Below are 15,328 nucleotides of genomic sequence, written 5' to 3' on the forward strand. Positions count from 1 at the left end.
GGGATAAGACAGGAAATTGCATCATTCCTTTTATAAGAAGAACTCCAGAAAAAAAAAAAAAGTTGTTCGCAAAAGGTAGTGTCTAAGAGGAGGCCAGCCCTGAATTTTTGTTGTTGTTGTTGTGTTGTTTCTTCGGGTTTTCAACACCCCCTTCCACTCCCACGAGGACTTTTAGGCCATTTTCTTGAAGAAAGGGGCTGTTTGAGAACTTTGTTATTTTTATTATTAAAAAAAATATTTGACCAGAAGGGTCACCTTCAGTTGAAATGTTAACTGCAGCCTTATTTCCTGGTTCACTAAAGAATCTTTTCATGACTTTTTCAGTTTCCTTCCCCAAATGGTGGGGCCAAGCAGCTCTTGGCTGGAAGTGAATTTTGGTTTGGCTGCTTGAGGTCCTCAACACGGAGCCCCACCCAGTGTCATTAGCTCAGTTTTAACTTGCAAAAGAAAAAAAAAAAACCAAAACTTATTTTTTTGGTCGGGGGTGGTAGGTAAGAATTTGCTCGTGCCTGCAGCTCTCCACCCCAGCCTTGCCTTCCCCTAACATGGGTACCTGGCATGGGGTAGGTGTGGAGTCCAGGCTGCCTTGATTTTTTCCAGCCATAGAGCCCAGCCCCGTGTCCACCCCCACAACCCCCAGGAATTCCTTACCTTCTGAGACGTTTCTGGGCCACTCCTGAGGAGTGGTGGGGGAGGGGGCTGATGGGGCCCACCAGTCACCCAGAAGCTTCCCCCAGCAAGAGGGCTTGCCACAGCCCCACGCGGTATGAAGTAGGTGGGATATTGTCCTTGGGTATAAAAACACAATTTCCATTTACTCATCTCTGGGTTTCTGAGCCCCCCTCCTCCCCCTTATGATGTCATTGTTCGGGTGACACAGGCCAGTGCCCCAGCGTGTGCTGCGAAGGGGCCCCCTTTAGGATAGAGACCCGAAGGAGATTCGTGTGTGCCATGCTCTGGCTCCCCACTCACTCGCCCCGCACCCCAGCTTTTTTCCCTTAGCGTGCATTGTTTTGTTTTCATAACACAACAAGAGCCGTGGGGTGTGTAAGAGTATTGTTGAGAACACTCGGTGAGCGGAACTTGTCCAAACAGAGCAGGACGCCAAGGCAGAATGCTGTGGGCAGGTGGTGTGCCCACAGAGGTTGCCGGGCCGGCGCCTGGCTTGGAAACCCCTCTCTGTGGATCGGCCACAGCTGGCTGGGAAGTAGCTGAGGACAGGGGCTTCTCTCTTCCCACCAGGCACTGGGAGTGGGGCCTGGACCTTTTTGGCTGACCCCTGGCTGGAAGGAGTGCTGCTCCTCCCAGCTAGGTTCACTTGTACCTCCCTCTGGCCGGTGTAAAGCTGGGGTGGGGTGGGGGGTTCCCAGCCGCTTCAGGAAGCCAGCAGGTCTCTGGTTCGTTCATTCAGTGATGATTTAATAGAGTACCTACTATGTGCTAGGCCCCGTGAGGTGTGGAGGATGCAGTTTGGGGGCCCCTGGTAGAAATTTTTCCTGGAGGTGTTTTTGGGTCAGTGAGGTAGAGGGCTCAGGAACGGGATTCGGCTGTGTCCGGACTACAGAGAGAGGGCAGCTTCTCAGGCGGTTTCCACGGGACAGAATGAGCCAGGACCCTTGGGCTCTGCAGGCGGGCGGTGGGGTGAGGTGTTGGAAGACGAGGCAGAGGTGCAGGGATGGGCCCCTGGAGGGATTGTCTGAGCACGCAGGGTAGGCAGAGCTTTGCTCTCAATGGCTTTTGCCTCTGCTTTGGTTGTGTGGTCTGCTGAGAGTTGAGATAAAACAAAGCTGGTGGATAAATAGAGGTCTGTCTCCTCCCGCTCCAGCCCCCTCCCCCATCCTCCCCTTGATGGTTAAGATAACAGCAGTGGCATTAGGAGGTACAGTTATAATCCAGACTCTGATAGTACTTGGGTGTGTGGTGTGGTGAGGGGAGGTGACTTGGGTGTATGGTGTGGTGGGGGGAGGTGACCGGCCACGCCCTGGCTGGGTTGTGGGACCATAGCCCAGGGGCGGGGCGGGGCGGGGGGGGGGGTTAGGTGGGGCGGGGGAGAAGGGCCACAGAGACACTGATGTCTCCGAAGATAGTATTAATGTCTGGACAGTCACAGGGCAGGGGCAATCTGAAAGCCCTAGAGCTTGACTTTCCTTTTAGAACTCTGGTTCTGAATGCACCCATTTAGGGATGCATCTCGCGCTTTTTAATTTTAAATCTGCTGGTCAAGGCCGATTCTGAGATGCCAGCAGCATGCGGTGGGGTTGTGTGAGGTGATCTAACAGGCAGTGACCAGAGCGTGTTCGTTTCCACGCTCTCCCCGCCCCCCGCTGCCGGAGGGCTCCGTTCGTGGAGGTCACTCGCTCTATTGATCTTCTCGCTCTGCTGTGGAACCCCACTGGCCCGAACAGTCTGAGAGCTGGTTTGGTGTGAGGTTTGATCCAGGGCAGGAAAGGAAAGTACTGATCTCCACTCCGGTTTCATCTTGTCAGGCTGGGAGTTCCTGTCAGCAGACAGGCCCAGTTCGCTGGCCAGGGACTGTTCAGTGGCTCTCGGGTTTGTTCATTTCAGAATTGCCTTTTTAGTTTGAACTTGGGATGGCCGCTCAACAGGAACAGAAACAATATGACACCGGGCGGTGACTCTGCTCTCTGGACGCACCTTTCTGCGTCTGCCTCTCAGAGGTCACAAGCTGCTCTTGTCACCCTGTCCCGTTCACCCCCGCCCCAGCTTCCACCGGCCCCTAATAAATTGAAAGTGTCTACCTTGCACAGTAGGCAGAGTGAAATTTGGAGGCCAGGAAGGGTCTCCAGAAGGTGCTAGGGGACCTTGGCCAGCCCCTGGGCAGCCTCTCAGCCAGCACGGGCCCCTCCCCCTCATTAATCAGTAACCCAGAGCGAAAGAGCCATTTGAGTCTTCTGCGAGCTTGGGTGCACAGTACAGCTCTTAAAAATAGATGGGCCCCATCTCCAGCTCGGTGGGGTCAGAATGAAGACCCCTGCTGGGGGGTGTTGCCTGGGGGAGGAGGCCTGCTGTGGGGGGCATGCAGGCGTCCTGGGAGGGGCCCTGGAGAATGACAGTGGGAGGGAGAGCACTCCCCCCCCGAGGTGTCTGTCCCTAGGGGCTGGCAGACTTTTCCTGGCTGAAGGTGGAGCTTTTTGCTGGCCGGTGGCCTCCAGGGCCTCAAGTTTTTCTCATCTGCAAAATAAGATGTTGGACTGGTCTCTCCCAAGTGCCCTTGCAGAACTTGCAAAGCATCCTGTGATCTGTGTGGTCTTTGGTTCTTGGATTTTGAGGGGAGGTAATGAGACCCCCTGTTGCTGAGGTGCTGGGTGGATAACGGCCTCTTGCATGCGCGAATAAAAACATGATAGTTCTTCACATTTCTTGGCTTGCAAATTCTCCCAAGAATGAGTGAAAGTTGAGGAATCCTTCCCCATAAAAATGCATACGCATACCAAAATTTGCATGCATTTTCAGGGGGCCTTTATGCTTGTGATGGGCGGAAGCCCACCAGTGAATCACCTGTACTTAAGGCCTCCAGGTTAATGCGGAGCACCAGAAAGTATTAAAAGAGGTGGGGCCTTCTCTTCTGTTTCATCTCTTTTTCTTTCCTCTTTCTCCCTTCCCCTCTCCTTTCCTTTCCCTTCCAACTTCTTTTTTTGTTTTGTTAAAGATGGCAAGAGAGGGAACACAAGCAAGGGGAGTGTGAAAGGGAGAAGCAGGGAGCTCAGTGGGGGTGGGGGCTCAGTCCCAGGACCCTGGGATCATGACCTGAGCTGAAGGCAGATGCTTAACTCACTGAGCCACCCAGGTGCCCCTCCCTTCCAACTTCTTTTTGGGCAAAACACACCCCACATTTCCCATCGTGACCGTTTTGAAGTGCATAGCTCAGAGGCATGAGTCTGTCACCTTGTGGGCAGCCTCCCCCACTGTCCTCCTCCAGGACCACTTCTCTTTCCCAAACTGAAACTGTCCCCTCAGAACCCTAAGCCCCCAGCCGGCCTCCCACCCCCGGCTCTGGGCAGCCCCCTTCTCCGTCCGTCTCTGTGCATTTGACTGTGCTCGGTATCACATAGGAGTGCAGTCATCCCACACGTGACGTTCTGTGGTTGGCTGATGTCACGCCTCAGAACCTCCTCAAGGTTCGTCTGTGCCCTCGCCCGCGCCACAGTGTCGGTCCTTTCTTAGTGTAGGTGTCTCTGCATCTTCCTTCATTCACCCTTCAGTGGACGCACTTGTGTTGCTTCCACTTTTCTGGCTGTTGTGAAAAATGCTGCTGTGAACATGTGTGCCATTAATTTCTTCAGGACTCTTCTGGATACACATTCAGAAGTGGCATTTCTGGGTCATGGGGTAACCCTGGGTTTGGTTTTTGGGGCAGCATTGTAGGGCAGCGCCATCTTGGCCCATGTGTCTGTTGCGGACTGATGCCATGGGGCGGGGGACTCAGATCAGCCCTCCTGCTCCCTGATGCAACTAGATGGCTTTGAAGGGGAGCCCCAGCGCAAGGGGTGGGGGTGCCGAGTCTGTCCCGGGGTGGTGGGGGATGGGCGGCCTGGTTCTCCACAAGTAATACAAGCCAGTTTGGAGCCCAAATGTATGGGAGGCCCAGAGTCCTATGAAACGTGGGGCACACAGCCCTGAGCGGCAGGCGATTTCTGGTGGGTTCTGGGGGCCTCGCCATGGTAGTCAAGGGTGGGGGAGGCGTCATTCCTCTTTCACGGGGCGGGCACCCCAGGCCTGGGAGGCCCTGGGTGCTTTGGGGGTGAAAGGGCTGGGGTGGGTGAACAGCGAGTGTGTCAAAGCCAGAGAGATTAGATTACAGAGGTAGACAGAAGTAATGATTAACTTTTCCAGTCTGCACACTGTCTCCAGTCTGTCGTACTGTTGTTTTTCCCTGTGAGTACAGTGCAGGCCGGGCCTGGCCAGGCCCCAGTGTCGGGTTGTAAAGAAAGAGGAGGAATGATGGCTCTGGGAGCGAGCATGGGGGCGGGGATCCAGGAGCTGGCCGGAGAGGGAGGCTTTTCCATCAGATCCTGCATTGGAATTTATTGGCCGGAATGCAGTAAATGTTCAAATGCCATCCCATCCAACAGTTTTCATAATTGTTGTGGAACAAGGGGAGCTGGGGGAGGGGAGGGATGAAAAGGACTTTTGTTTCTCCCTGTGTTTTTCCACGTCTTCGACGGTTTTCCTACCCTTTAGAAAAGCTGCAGGAGCTTTGGGGAGGTGGGGGGGACAGTGCCCGTGTCTGGGTCCTGTAATACTGTGCTGCTTTTCGGGGTACTGGAGGTCGTTGTGCATGAAGCTTTTATTAAAGGGCCCCACAGCAAAAGCAGCTCCCTGCAGAGCCCCAAGACCCGCAGAACCAGGCGGGAAGTGTTCTGTACCTCGTACGTCTGGGGGTCGTGTCCTTCAAAACAGTTGACATATGCATCCATTTTTATGAAGACGCTTACGGAGTTTGAACATGCAGCCCACATACTTAGAGACGGGGTCAGTGCAGAGAAGAGGAGGGAGTTTCTACTCGTTTAAGAGATGATTCTTGGGTCGGATTCATGTATGCCTTCCCACTTGGGAATCCACATGTGGAATGTGGGGGGTAATCTCTGGTCGGTCTCTAGGAGGGAGGCTGGGGGGGGGGTGAGCCTGGAGGTAATGATTTGGACATTTTCCTGTTGGGTGATGGTCCCACTTGTTGTGTCGTCTTAGAGTGTGACCAGGGTCCTACCTGGTACCATGGCGGATACGTGCCGTGCAGGTCTGGGGGCTGTGTGTACGCAGGTGTGTGAATGCCCTTTCTAGGAGGGTGGGTCACGGTGGGAACGTCAGGGTGCGCCATGGAGGGGGGAAGAGTCTTGAGATTCGAACTTGAAATGAGGAGCCTGGGTACACACTCAACAGCCAGAGGCCCATTTACTGTAAATATTATGAATGGAGTTGGCCGGGCTGGGAGTCCCCACCCTTCCTCTGAGTCCTGTTGGAGCTGGGCAGAGCGGGCCTCCTCAGAAGGCAGGCAGCCGGGTACACGCTATAATTTGCATGGCTGAAGGCTGGGCCACAGGAAGCCGTGTCAGCCCGGCTGGCGAGACAGATGGGAGCTTTTGATTTGTGTGGCTTCCCTCCCCTGCCCGGCACTGCCCTCAGTTATAGTCTCTGCCGGCCAAATACTGCTCTTAGGGAGGTCTCCTGGGCTGGGGCTGGCCTTGGACATTTGAGGGACCTTGGGGGACACAGGTGGGGCCCGTTGGGGGAGTGGAGGGTAGAGGAATCCATTTTAGTTTCAGGAACTGGTTGTAAGGCACAGTCAGGTATCAGTCTCCTAGATGATAAGCAGGATCTGCTGAATCCGTGAGCTCAGGAGTTCGCAGGAGGAGAGAGGTGATGGCGAGAAACTTGAGGGGGCCAGGCCTGGGTAGACATTGGGAAGCAAAGTGGTGATATGGGCGGAGACCCTCCCCTGGCGATCCTCCTCTACCTGAGAGCGGTGAGCGACGAAAGAGCACACACAGCTTGTACCTCCCCACATGTAAAAAGAAACCGGTTTACAGAGGGACACCGCAAAATCTGGCTCAAATCTCTCTTCCCTTTTGATTTGATTTTGTTTTGTCTTATTGTTGCAAATTAAATGCAAAAATGTGCCAGGCTCCCCAGCGTGATTTTCTTACTCTCCGGAAGGTAGTAAAAATAAATGGAACCTGTGTTCATACTGATGGGGCACTTCTGTGAATCACAGAATGTAGCTAGACACTGGAGAGCCTGGGGCGGGGGGGCCTGTTGTGTCCTTGCCTCCTTCATATTAGTTAGGGTTGGGTCAGACTGAGCCTCTGGGGGAGGGCAAGCCACTTGGCCAAGATCGTAGAGCGGCTTGCTGGCCAAGAAACCCGGTTCCTTCCCCCGCTTGGTGCAGGGGAGCTGGACCCCACGCTCAGGGTCCTCATTGAAAGGGAAATAGTGACGTAAAATGTGAAGTAGGCATCATGTTTCCAAAGCGTGTTCTGAAGGACACTTAATTTTCTTCCTCTAGTATTTGGAGAGGGCCAGTAACCTCAGAGGTCAGAGGTAGCTGCCCACTGCGGCTCACGTCGGCCACTGTTCTGGCCTGGAGTTCCAGCTCTGTTGGGCAAGTGATCGGTGGCTCTTTTCCCCCTTTCACAGCATAAAGACACTTAACAGGCTGCAACCTCATAGCGTTGTCATGTGATCCCTTCCACCTGGGCCCGGACATAGTAAATGCTCATTAGGTATGGGCATGACCCAAGACGGTTCTTTTCCCTGGGGGGAGAAGGGGTGGGTAGCATTGGGTAGCGTTTTCAAGAAGTTGGAGAACCCAAGGCAAGATGTCTGAGAGAGGAGACCAGCATGTGTAGCACAAGCCAGGTCATGGCCCCTGGCCACTTCGTATCAGATTGTCACAACAGCCCTGGGAGGCTGGCCCTGGGAGCTCTGGGAGCTTAAGTCACTGCCATGGTGCTGAGGGAGAGAGGTCTGAAGGGGTGTCGGACTCTAGCTGGGTGTGGGGGTATCGCACAGTCCGAGTTCCCTGGGGGCCAGGTTTCAGGGAGTCCGGCTGGTTGGACCACAGGGACCCCAGAGCAAGTTCTCTGGCCTTTGAAGCAGACCCTGTGGTCCTCCTGTGCGCCCCCACCCCCACCCCAATCCACCTCAATGAAGAGATCTTGTTCCAGAGTCTGGAAACAGCCCAACCTTCTCAGTCCTGCCTTTTACCAACCAGAATCCATTGCCTGATCTCTTTGGTGGAGGAACTTGGGGTTAGCGGTGATGGGCTGAGTCTGAACATTTTCAGGGTTAACTGGGAAGTGTTTGGAGTTTGTTTCAGCCCCTGTGGGTAACACGTTCCAAACCCCAAGGTTGTCTGTAGGAATCAAAGGGAGCCCTGGCAGAATCTTGGGTGTTCTGGACGAGGTCGTAAACCTGGCAGATTCGAGTTCCCTCCAGAACCTGAGTGGAGCTCAGACCCAGTGGGTTTTCTCCACGGCTGCTTTAGGTTTCAGTCTTTGGGGATTGGACAGTAGACCCAGCAGGGTTCCTTGTTCATTGCAAGTGTTTGGGTTGAGAGTAGATGGGACAGATGGTCCCTCTTATCTCAGTCCTTGTCCCCGAAGTGGGCTGGTTGCTCTTGGGACAGCCCGTTTCCTGACCAGGGTGGGGAACAGGGCTGACGGGTGCTGTTAACCTTTGAGATGTCTGAGGTGGGGGGAGGACAGGATGAGGCAACCTAGGGTGGCGCCTGAGTCCCGCGGAGGGAGGACCCTGGACCTGTGGCAGGCGAGGCGTGGCCGTGTTTGCGTACCAAGGTTGCTGGGTTTAACTTGTGTGTCTCCCTGTGTGCCCTTTGCTTGCCCTTAGCCATCTGCGTGAAAGCAGCTGTTTTCTGCCCCGTCTCCCTCTGCTGGGGCGCTGGGGAGGGGGCACACAGGCCTTGACCCACTGTGGGATTTTTGGCAGAGACGTCTCTTTATTTTTTTAAAGATTTTATTTGAGAGAGCACGAGGGGGAGAGGAAGAGAGAGACTACCCGCTGAGCCTGATGTAGGACTCGATCCCAGAACCCTGGGATCTCATGAGCTGAGCCCAAGGCAGATGCTTCACCAACTAAGCCATCCAGGCGCCTTGAGACATCCTCTTTATAAGAGCCTTGCAGAGAGGAGAGTGGGTTAGACCTCTCCTAGCCTACCTCTTACTCCTGTCCCCTGTGCCCCAGCAGTTGGGCACGGGTAACAGTGGGCCCCACTGCTGTGGCTCAGTCTATCTATACTGGCCTGGTTCCCTGCTGTGTTCCTGTCTGGAAAGACCAGAATCTCGGGGACCCCACTTTCCCCAGCAGCACTCCTCTGTGTGACGTAGCCGGGCACCAATGGCCTCCTGTCCGTGCCCTGTCCTCAGAGCACCATGGGATGTTTTGGAACAGTCCTGCCTCTCTGGCCCTCACGGTCAGCTTCATAAGCAAGAGACCAGAAATGGTGCCATTGAGGCACTGAGCTTGGTCTGTCCTCTCTCTCCATTTCTCTTCATGTCCTCACGCCTTCAGACAAAAATGGAAAATTCTGGGGTCTGGTCACCCACTGCCTTTGAGAACCCTGGGCGTGCGAGTCATTCAGGAGTCTCCCGTCTTCTAGAAGGGTCAGGACTGTTCATTCATGAGCCAGGGTAATTAAATAACTCTTTGTAAAGAGGCAGGGAGCTTCTTGTTAAGTGGTCTTCCCTAATGCAAGTGCAAACACAAGCAAAATCCTTTCCTTTCTCAACAGCCCCCCCTTCCTTTTAAAGGGTAGGTTTTTATGCTTTAAGGGAAATGAGGAAGGGGAGGGGGAGAACAACCTTAAAGGAATTTCAGGCGGATTCAGCATTTTTCTGGGGTTGCTCCAGAAATTCCCTAAACTGTAATAAAAAGAAAAAATTGTGAGCAGGCATCTGATTAGTTGGCTTTTTACAACACAGCTTTTCTTTTGGATGCTTTAAAATGCACAAATACAGTTTTAAAACAAGCCCCTGTATAGTTTTTTGGGAGGAGGCAGAGAAGTCGCTGAAAATACCGGAAAAGGTTGTAAAGCTGAGGGAAGTTAACAAGGGCCTGCGAGTCTTGCCTTTGGAGGATAAGTACCAGCATCCATGAGGAAAAGTCAAAGGCAGGCTTCTGAGGTTCTTCCTTAGTTCTTGGAATGAGGGACACTTTTCTGTGTGAGAGCCTCCCCGCTTCTCCCCCGGAGGCCCGGGGAGCCCCTCTAGGAGCTAAACCTTTTGACCTTTGTGGGGAGATGGTTGTGGGCTGTGGCCCAGTTCAGGGAACTGTGCTTCTCTGAAGATGATGCTGAGTGTTTCCCAGAAATGAGCCCAAATGGTGGGGAATTTGGGGCATATCTCTGAGTTGGCAATGTAGGATGTTGTCCCAGGCCCCCAGAAGTGTGATGTGTTAAAGAGGCCTTTGCTGGTGGGATGGTCTTGCTGGAAGGCATGGGTTTCTGTGTTTGGAGATAGCCCAGGAGCGGTGAGGAGAGGAGGTAGCTGGCCGCTGGGAGGCTGGGGGTGGCTGTGGGGCAAGCTTGGAGGGGCAGGGCTGGGAAGGAGCTGGTGAGGGTCCTAGGGCGGCTAAGGGCACCTAGTGGGCTTCCCAGGGTTTTGCTCATGCACAGGGACACCTATCACTGCTGGTGTTCTGGGCTTGGCCATTAACCTCAACAGAAAAAGGTTTTTTCCGGGGATGTCTGGTGGCAAATTGCTGGGTGGACTGGCGGGCTACACAGATAAAAGAGAAATGTGCCCAAACTCTTCCCCTTCCCCCTCCCCCTCCCCCTCCCCCCAGGGCTCTGGGCCTCTCCAACCTCAGGCCCACCCCCCATCCCCAGCTTCCCCTGCCCCCAGAGGCTGCTGGGCAGCCGGCGGGGGAGCCCCCCCACCCCTTTCTGGTGGGCCTGGCACAGGCAACTTGATCCAGGCCCCCACCCCACCCAACCCTACCCTGCACCTCCTACCCCTCCTCCTCTTCCCAGCTAGCTGGTGCCAGGTTTCAGGAGGGCCGAGCTCCATGAAACAAAGTATCTTGAGGCTCCACCCAGGGTCTCTGAATCTCCCTCCCAGCGACTCCCCCCCACCCCCGCCCATCTCCCCATCATCTTTCCAGACCAGGTTTCTTGCCCCGAGTGGGGATAATAAGCATAAGCAAGAGTTTCTTACATTTCAAAACACCTTCCTCCCTAAAACAGCAGGGCGGTCTTGCCTTCCTCCCCAGCAAGCTTGCATGCCAGAGAACTCTTACACAGATCTCACGGGTCTTTGGTACAGGCCCCTGAGCCCTGCTCCCTCCACGAGAAAGTTCAAAGAAGATTGCCAGCACTCGGGAGTTTATTAGCAGTTGATGGATACTCTGCAGAAACAAGTTAATGCCTGATGAGTCACCTCTGCTTGGAGCCCTTGTCCCTCTCTTGTTTTTCCATATGTTCCAGAGTGTACGCACGCAAACGCTCACATGCTCGCTCGCCCTCACGGACTTACAGCCTCTCTCACACGGAGGCTTCATAGAACCACGGGCTGGGGGTGACAGGCCAGTTTTCTGGGGTTGATTTTTGGAGGGGGGTACTGAGAGCAGGGAGCCCTCAGCGTCCTCATTTTGTCTGGCTGGCTGGGTAGGCGTTGGGAAGGCCAGTTTGGGCGGGGGAAGGTGTCTGTAGGAGACAGTGGTCACTCAGGTTAAGGCTGTGTGTGGCTGCCTCCGTGGGTCACAGTGCACGTTGTACAGACTTCCTCACAGAACACCTCCATGCGAGACTGGCTACTGCTTTAAAAAAAAAAAAAAAAAAAAAGTTAATGGAGCTGACGGGTTCCCAGGTCCTAACATGCCTGTGAAGGTTGGAAGCAGTTGTGTGCAGAGCTGCCCTGGGTTTTACCCATCCTGCTGGGGCAGCAGGACACAGGTCCCTGAGCCCTCGTCCACCCCCAGCTGCCGTGCTCTGTCGGCCTTGGCCATCCCACAGCTAGCCCCCACCTTCAGGCCCTGAACCCCCAGTGAGTGAGAAGCGGGGCTGCAGGGGAAAGCAGGAGGCCTCTGCCTTTCCCCATTTTTGTTAACAAATACAAGACTTCCGGTCTCCGCCCTGCCGCCGCAGACCACAGCGTTCCTGCAGCCTGGCCTGGCTGGGGAGATTTATGGTCTGAGGCCTTGCCCCGTTGGCTCCAGCTTAAGGAGGAGTTGGAATGCCAGCCGCTGGGGCCTCCCTTTCCCTCCACAGGATCCCCCCCCCCCCCAAAAGAGCTCTGGGTGTCTGTTTGGGAAAGTCACCTTACCAGAATCACCCCGGTCTCCTGGCTGCCTGTGGGAAGAACAAGTCTAGGGAAGCTGGGGAAGGGGGGCCTGGAGGGGGGCAGGGCAAGGTGTCTCCATGCTTCTGAGGGGGGGGTAGAGGGGGGTACAACAGGCAGAGGAAGGGCACTGGAGGGAAGGTCAGCCCATCCCAGACACATAATCTTCTGTCTGGGCTGGAGGAAGCTTCGTCAAGGTAGTCTGGGTTAACACCAATCCGTGTGTTGTGATTTGGCATTTTGACTGAATTCGCCCTTTGTGTACAGAGCTGCTGCTGACAGACAGACTGAGCACGCCACTCTTTCTGTGAGGAAGATAGATGTTTGTGCCTCAAACCACCTGCACTTTCATTTTATCAGATGGTGCTCTTTTATGACCAAGGTGCTGATCTGAGAAGTTGGTGACAAACACAGACACCACCTAGTGAGGGGACCCTGGAGTCTGGAGACTTGGGTTGTGGGTCTGGCTGTGTCATCTGTGAGGCCCGAACAATAGGCTTTCTGGGTCCTGGTTTTCTCCTGAGGAGGACCAGGGGCTCTTAGAGCTGTAAGCTTTCAGGTCCCATTGAATTTAAAGGGCTGTAACTCTAGGCCATCTGGAAGGCCTTTTCTTGCCCCCAAACTGGGACCAGTGGAGTTCCTGAGTCCCTGGCTTCTGAGCTCTGCAGGGAAAGGGCTTCCTTTGGCCCCACAGGCAAACACGCTGGTGTCCTGGGTCTCTGACCTGATTGTGGGGGGTGGGATGGGGTGTAGGGAGAGGGACAAGGTGCCCCAGGGAGCCCCGTGTTGAAACGCGGGTTCTTCATCCCTAGCCCCCCCATACAAGGACTCCAGAGCTGGCCGCATACGTATCCAGCACCAGCACCATCCCTGACGAGAGCTGAGGTAGTCTTGGCTGTTGCGGAGGAAGAGGGAACCATCAGCCCCCATCACCACCAACCATGTCCGCCATCTTGTTTTGCAGATTCCCAACTTCTTCTGGAGCCTGGGGATCGGTCACACTGGTGCGTGGTGGCATACTGGGAGGAGAAGACGAGAGTGGGGAGGCTCTACTGTGTCCAGGAGCCCTCCCTGGATATCTTCTATGATCTACCTCAGGGGAATGGCTTTTGCCTTGGACAGCTTAATTCGGACAACAAGAGTCAGCTGGTGCAGAAGGTGCGGAGCAAGATCGGCTGCGGCATCCAGCTCACGCGGGAGGTGGATGGCGTGTGGGTGTACAACCGCAGCAGTTACCCCATCTTCATCAAGTCAGCCACACTGGACAACCCGGACTCCAGGACGCTGCTGGTACACAAGGTGTTCCCCGGTTTCTCCATCAAGGCTTTCGACTACGAGAAGGCGTACAGCCTGCGGCGGCCCAACGACCACGAGTTCATGCAGCAGCCGTGGACTGGCTTCACCGTGCAGATCAGCTTTGTGAAGGGCTGGGGCCAGTGCTACACCCGCCAGTTCATCAGCAGCTGCCCGTGCTGGCTGGAGGTCATCTTCAACAGCCGGTAGCCGCGCGGGCCGGGGACGCAGCGGGCGCCGCGCGGGCCCAGGCCAAACGACGTTGCTGCTAATACTTTCCTCCCGAGTGCTTGCTTTTCATGCAGACTCTGGTCCGTCGCGTGTCGTCGTCCTCCTCCTCCTCCCCACCCCCACCCTGCTGCTTGTCGTTCTCGTTTATGTTCTGTTTGTTTCGTTAACTTTGAGAAATAGCTTATGAAAAAAACGGTCAGGGTTTTTTTTGCGGGGGGACGGGGGTGGCGGGGTATGGCCGGCAGGACAGCCCAGGAGGAAGAAGGGAGGCAAGAATTCGTACCACCGGACGTAGTATAAGAATGGGGAGCGGGCCCTCACGGGGGGTCCTCGATTCCCTTGTCAGGCCAGACGCGTGGGCAAGTGCGTGTGCGTCTGTGGATCGTACAGGTGTCCTTGCGGGGCGGTCTGTGCTCCCAGCTCTGTCTCTCCTGCCCTGTGGACATGCTCATTGGGGCAGCGGCAGTGCCTGGGCAAGCTGGCAGCTGGGGTTCCAACAGCTGCCAGGAGCCAGGCTCTGTCCCCCATCCCTGGAAAAGCCTCCCCCCAACTCCCACCCCTGCTTCTCCCCTTCTAGGACACGGGCCTGTCTGCAGGCTTCTTAGAAGCAACCCTGCAAAGAGGCTGAACTAGAATCAGTTGTTTCATGCTTGTCTTCTTCCCCCTCCAGCCACCCTGCTGTCCTTGTGTCTTTTTTGGTCATCTGTTCCTGGATATCTCTGAGATGGGCTTCCCGAGGGCTACCTGTGCAGTATTGCCCTCCCAGGGCCCCTCCCAAGCCCCTCAGCCTCTCCCTTGCCCTGGTCACATCAGGTCGTGTCCCCCCCCACCCCACCCCGCCCCACCCCGCCCCACCAACCCCAACTCAGAAAACCAGCTCAGCACTTTCCTCCCCTCTGCCGCCTGTGTGTTGAGCTCTGCTGTTAGACCAGCGAGGGGAGCAGCCCTGGAAGGGAGACTTCTCGGCAGCCCCCCTTCCCACCAAGAAGGATTCGGTCCATCATAACCCAAGGTACCGCCCTGGGCTGACACCTAACTCTTCTTTCATTTCTTCTACAACTCATACACTCGTATGATAACGTTGACACTGCTCTTAGCTCAATGAGCATGTTTAGACTTTAACATAAGCTATTTTTCTAACTACAAAGGTTTAAATGAACAAGAGAAGCATTCTCATTGGAAATTTAGCATTGTAGTGCTTTGAGAGAGAAAGGACTCCTTGAAAAAAAAAAAAAACCCTGAGATTTATTAAAGAAAAAATGTATTTTATGTTATATATAAATATATTATTACTTGTAAATATAAAGACGTTTTATAAGCATCATTATTTATGTATTGTGCAATGTGTATAAACAAGAAAAATAAAAGATGCACTTTGCTTTAATATAAATGCAAATAACAAATGCCAAATTAAAAAAAGATAAACACGAGATTGGTGTTTTTTTCTATGGGTGTTATCACCTGGCTGAATGTTTTTCTAAAGGAGTTTATGTTCCATTAAACAATTTTTAAAACGTATACTTGATTCCATGTCCTCCAGCTCCTTTTTCTTCTGGTGGGAGGGACGTAGGAGGGGCTGTCCATTGGAATCCAGGACAGTGGGGTCCTCTTGGCCCAGTGCTTGGTTGGGGAGGAAGGGGGGGGTGGGCCACAAAAGGGACGTTCAGGACAGCCTGCTCAGCCACCATCTATTCCGTAGCTGCAAAGACCCCTCTTTTTGTTAGTACTTAGTGACTCTAGGCCGTTACTGGCCTGGTGTCCTGAATTCGTCAACCTCAGGGATCCCTGAGTTACAAAGCGCGGGGTGGGGGGGGGGTTGCGCTGGGGGATGGGATGGGGAGGAACCTGGATCCCTCTGGTTTCTGGTTCTTACTCCTTACTTGACGTCAAACCCTAAGCCCCACTGTACCTTTCCCAGAGGAAGGTCACTGTCACCCTGGATTTCAAGACTGCTTCCCTGAGGGCTAAGGACCTAGAGGGAAGGTTGATGG

The 15,328-nt window shown here is 54.4% G+C and overlaps 1 protein-coding gene across 1 annotated transcript in view; it reads left to right on the top strand.

Moving 5' to 3' along the window:
• SMAD7 (SMAD family member 7) overlaps positions 1 to 14,855 on the top strand; it is a 31,305-nt gene extending 16,450 nt beyond the window's left edge. Inside the window, exon 4 of the mRNA XM_032309669.1 lies at positions 12,778 to 14,855. Within this exon, the coding sequence (XP_032165560.1) occupies positions 12,778 to 13,316 (539 nt within the window). The 3' untranslated portion in view covers positions 13,317 to 14,855. The remainder of the gene's footprint in view (positions 1 to 12,777) is intronic.
• Positions 14,856 to 15,328: the final 473 nt, after the last annotated feature.

The sequence above is a fragment of the Mustela erminea genome, chromosome 13, assembly GCF_009829155.1.
Source record: "Mustela erminea isolate mMusErm1 chromosome 13, mMusErm1.Pri, whole genome shotgun sequence".
In the NCBI taxonomy this organism is placed as follows: domain Eukaryota; kingdom Metazoa; phylum Chordata; class Mammalia; order Carnivora; family Mustelidae; genus Mustela; species Mustela erminea.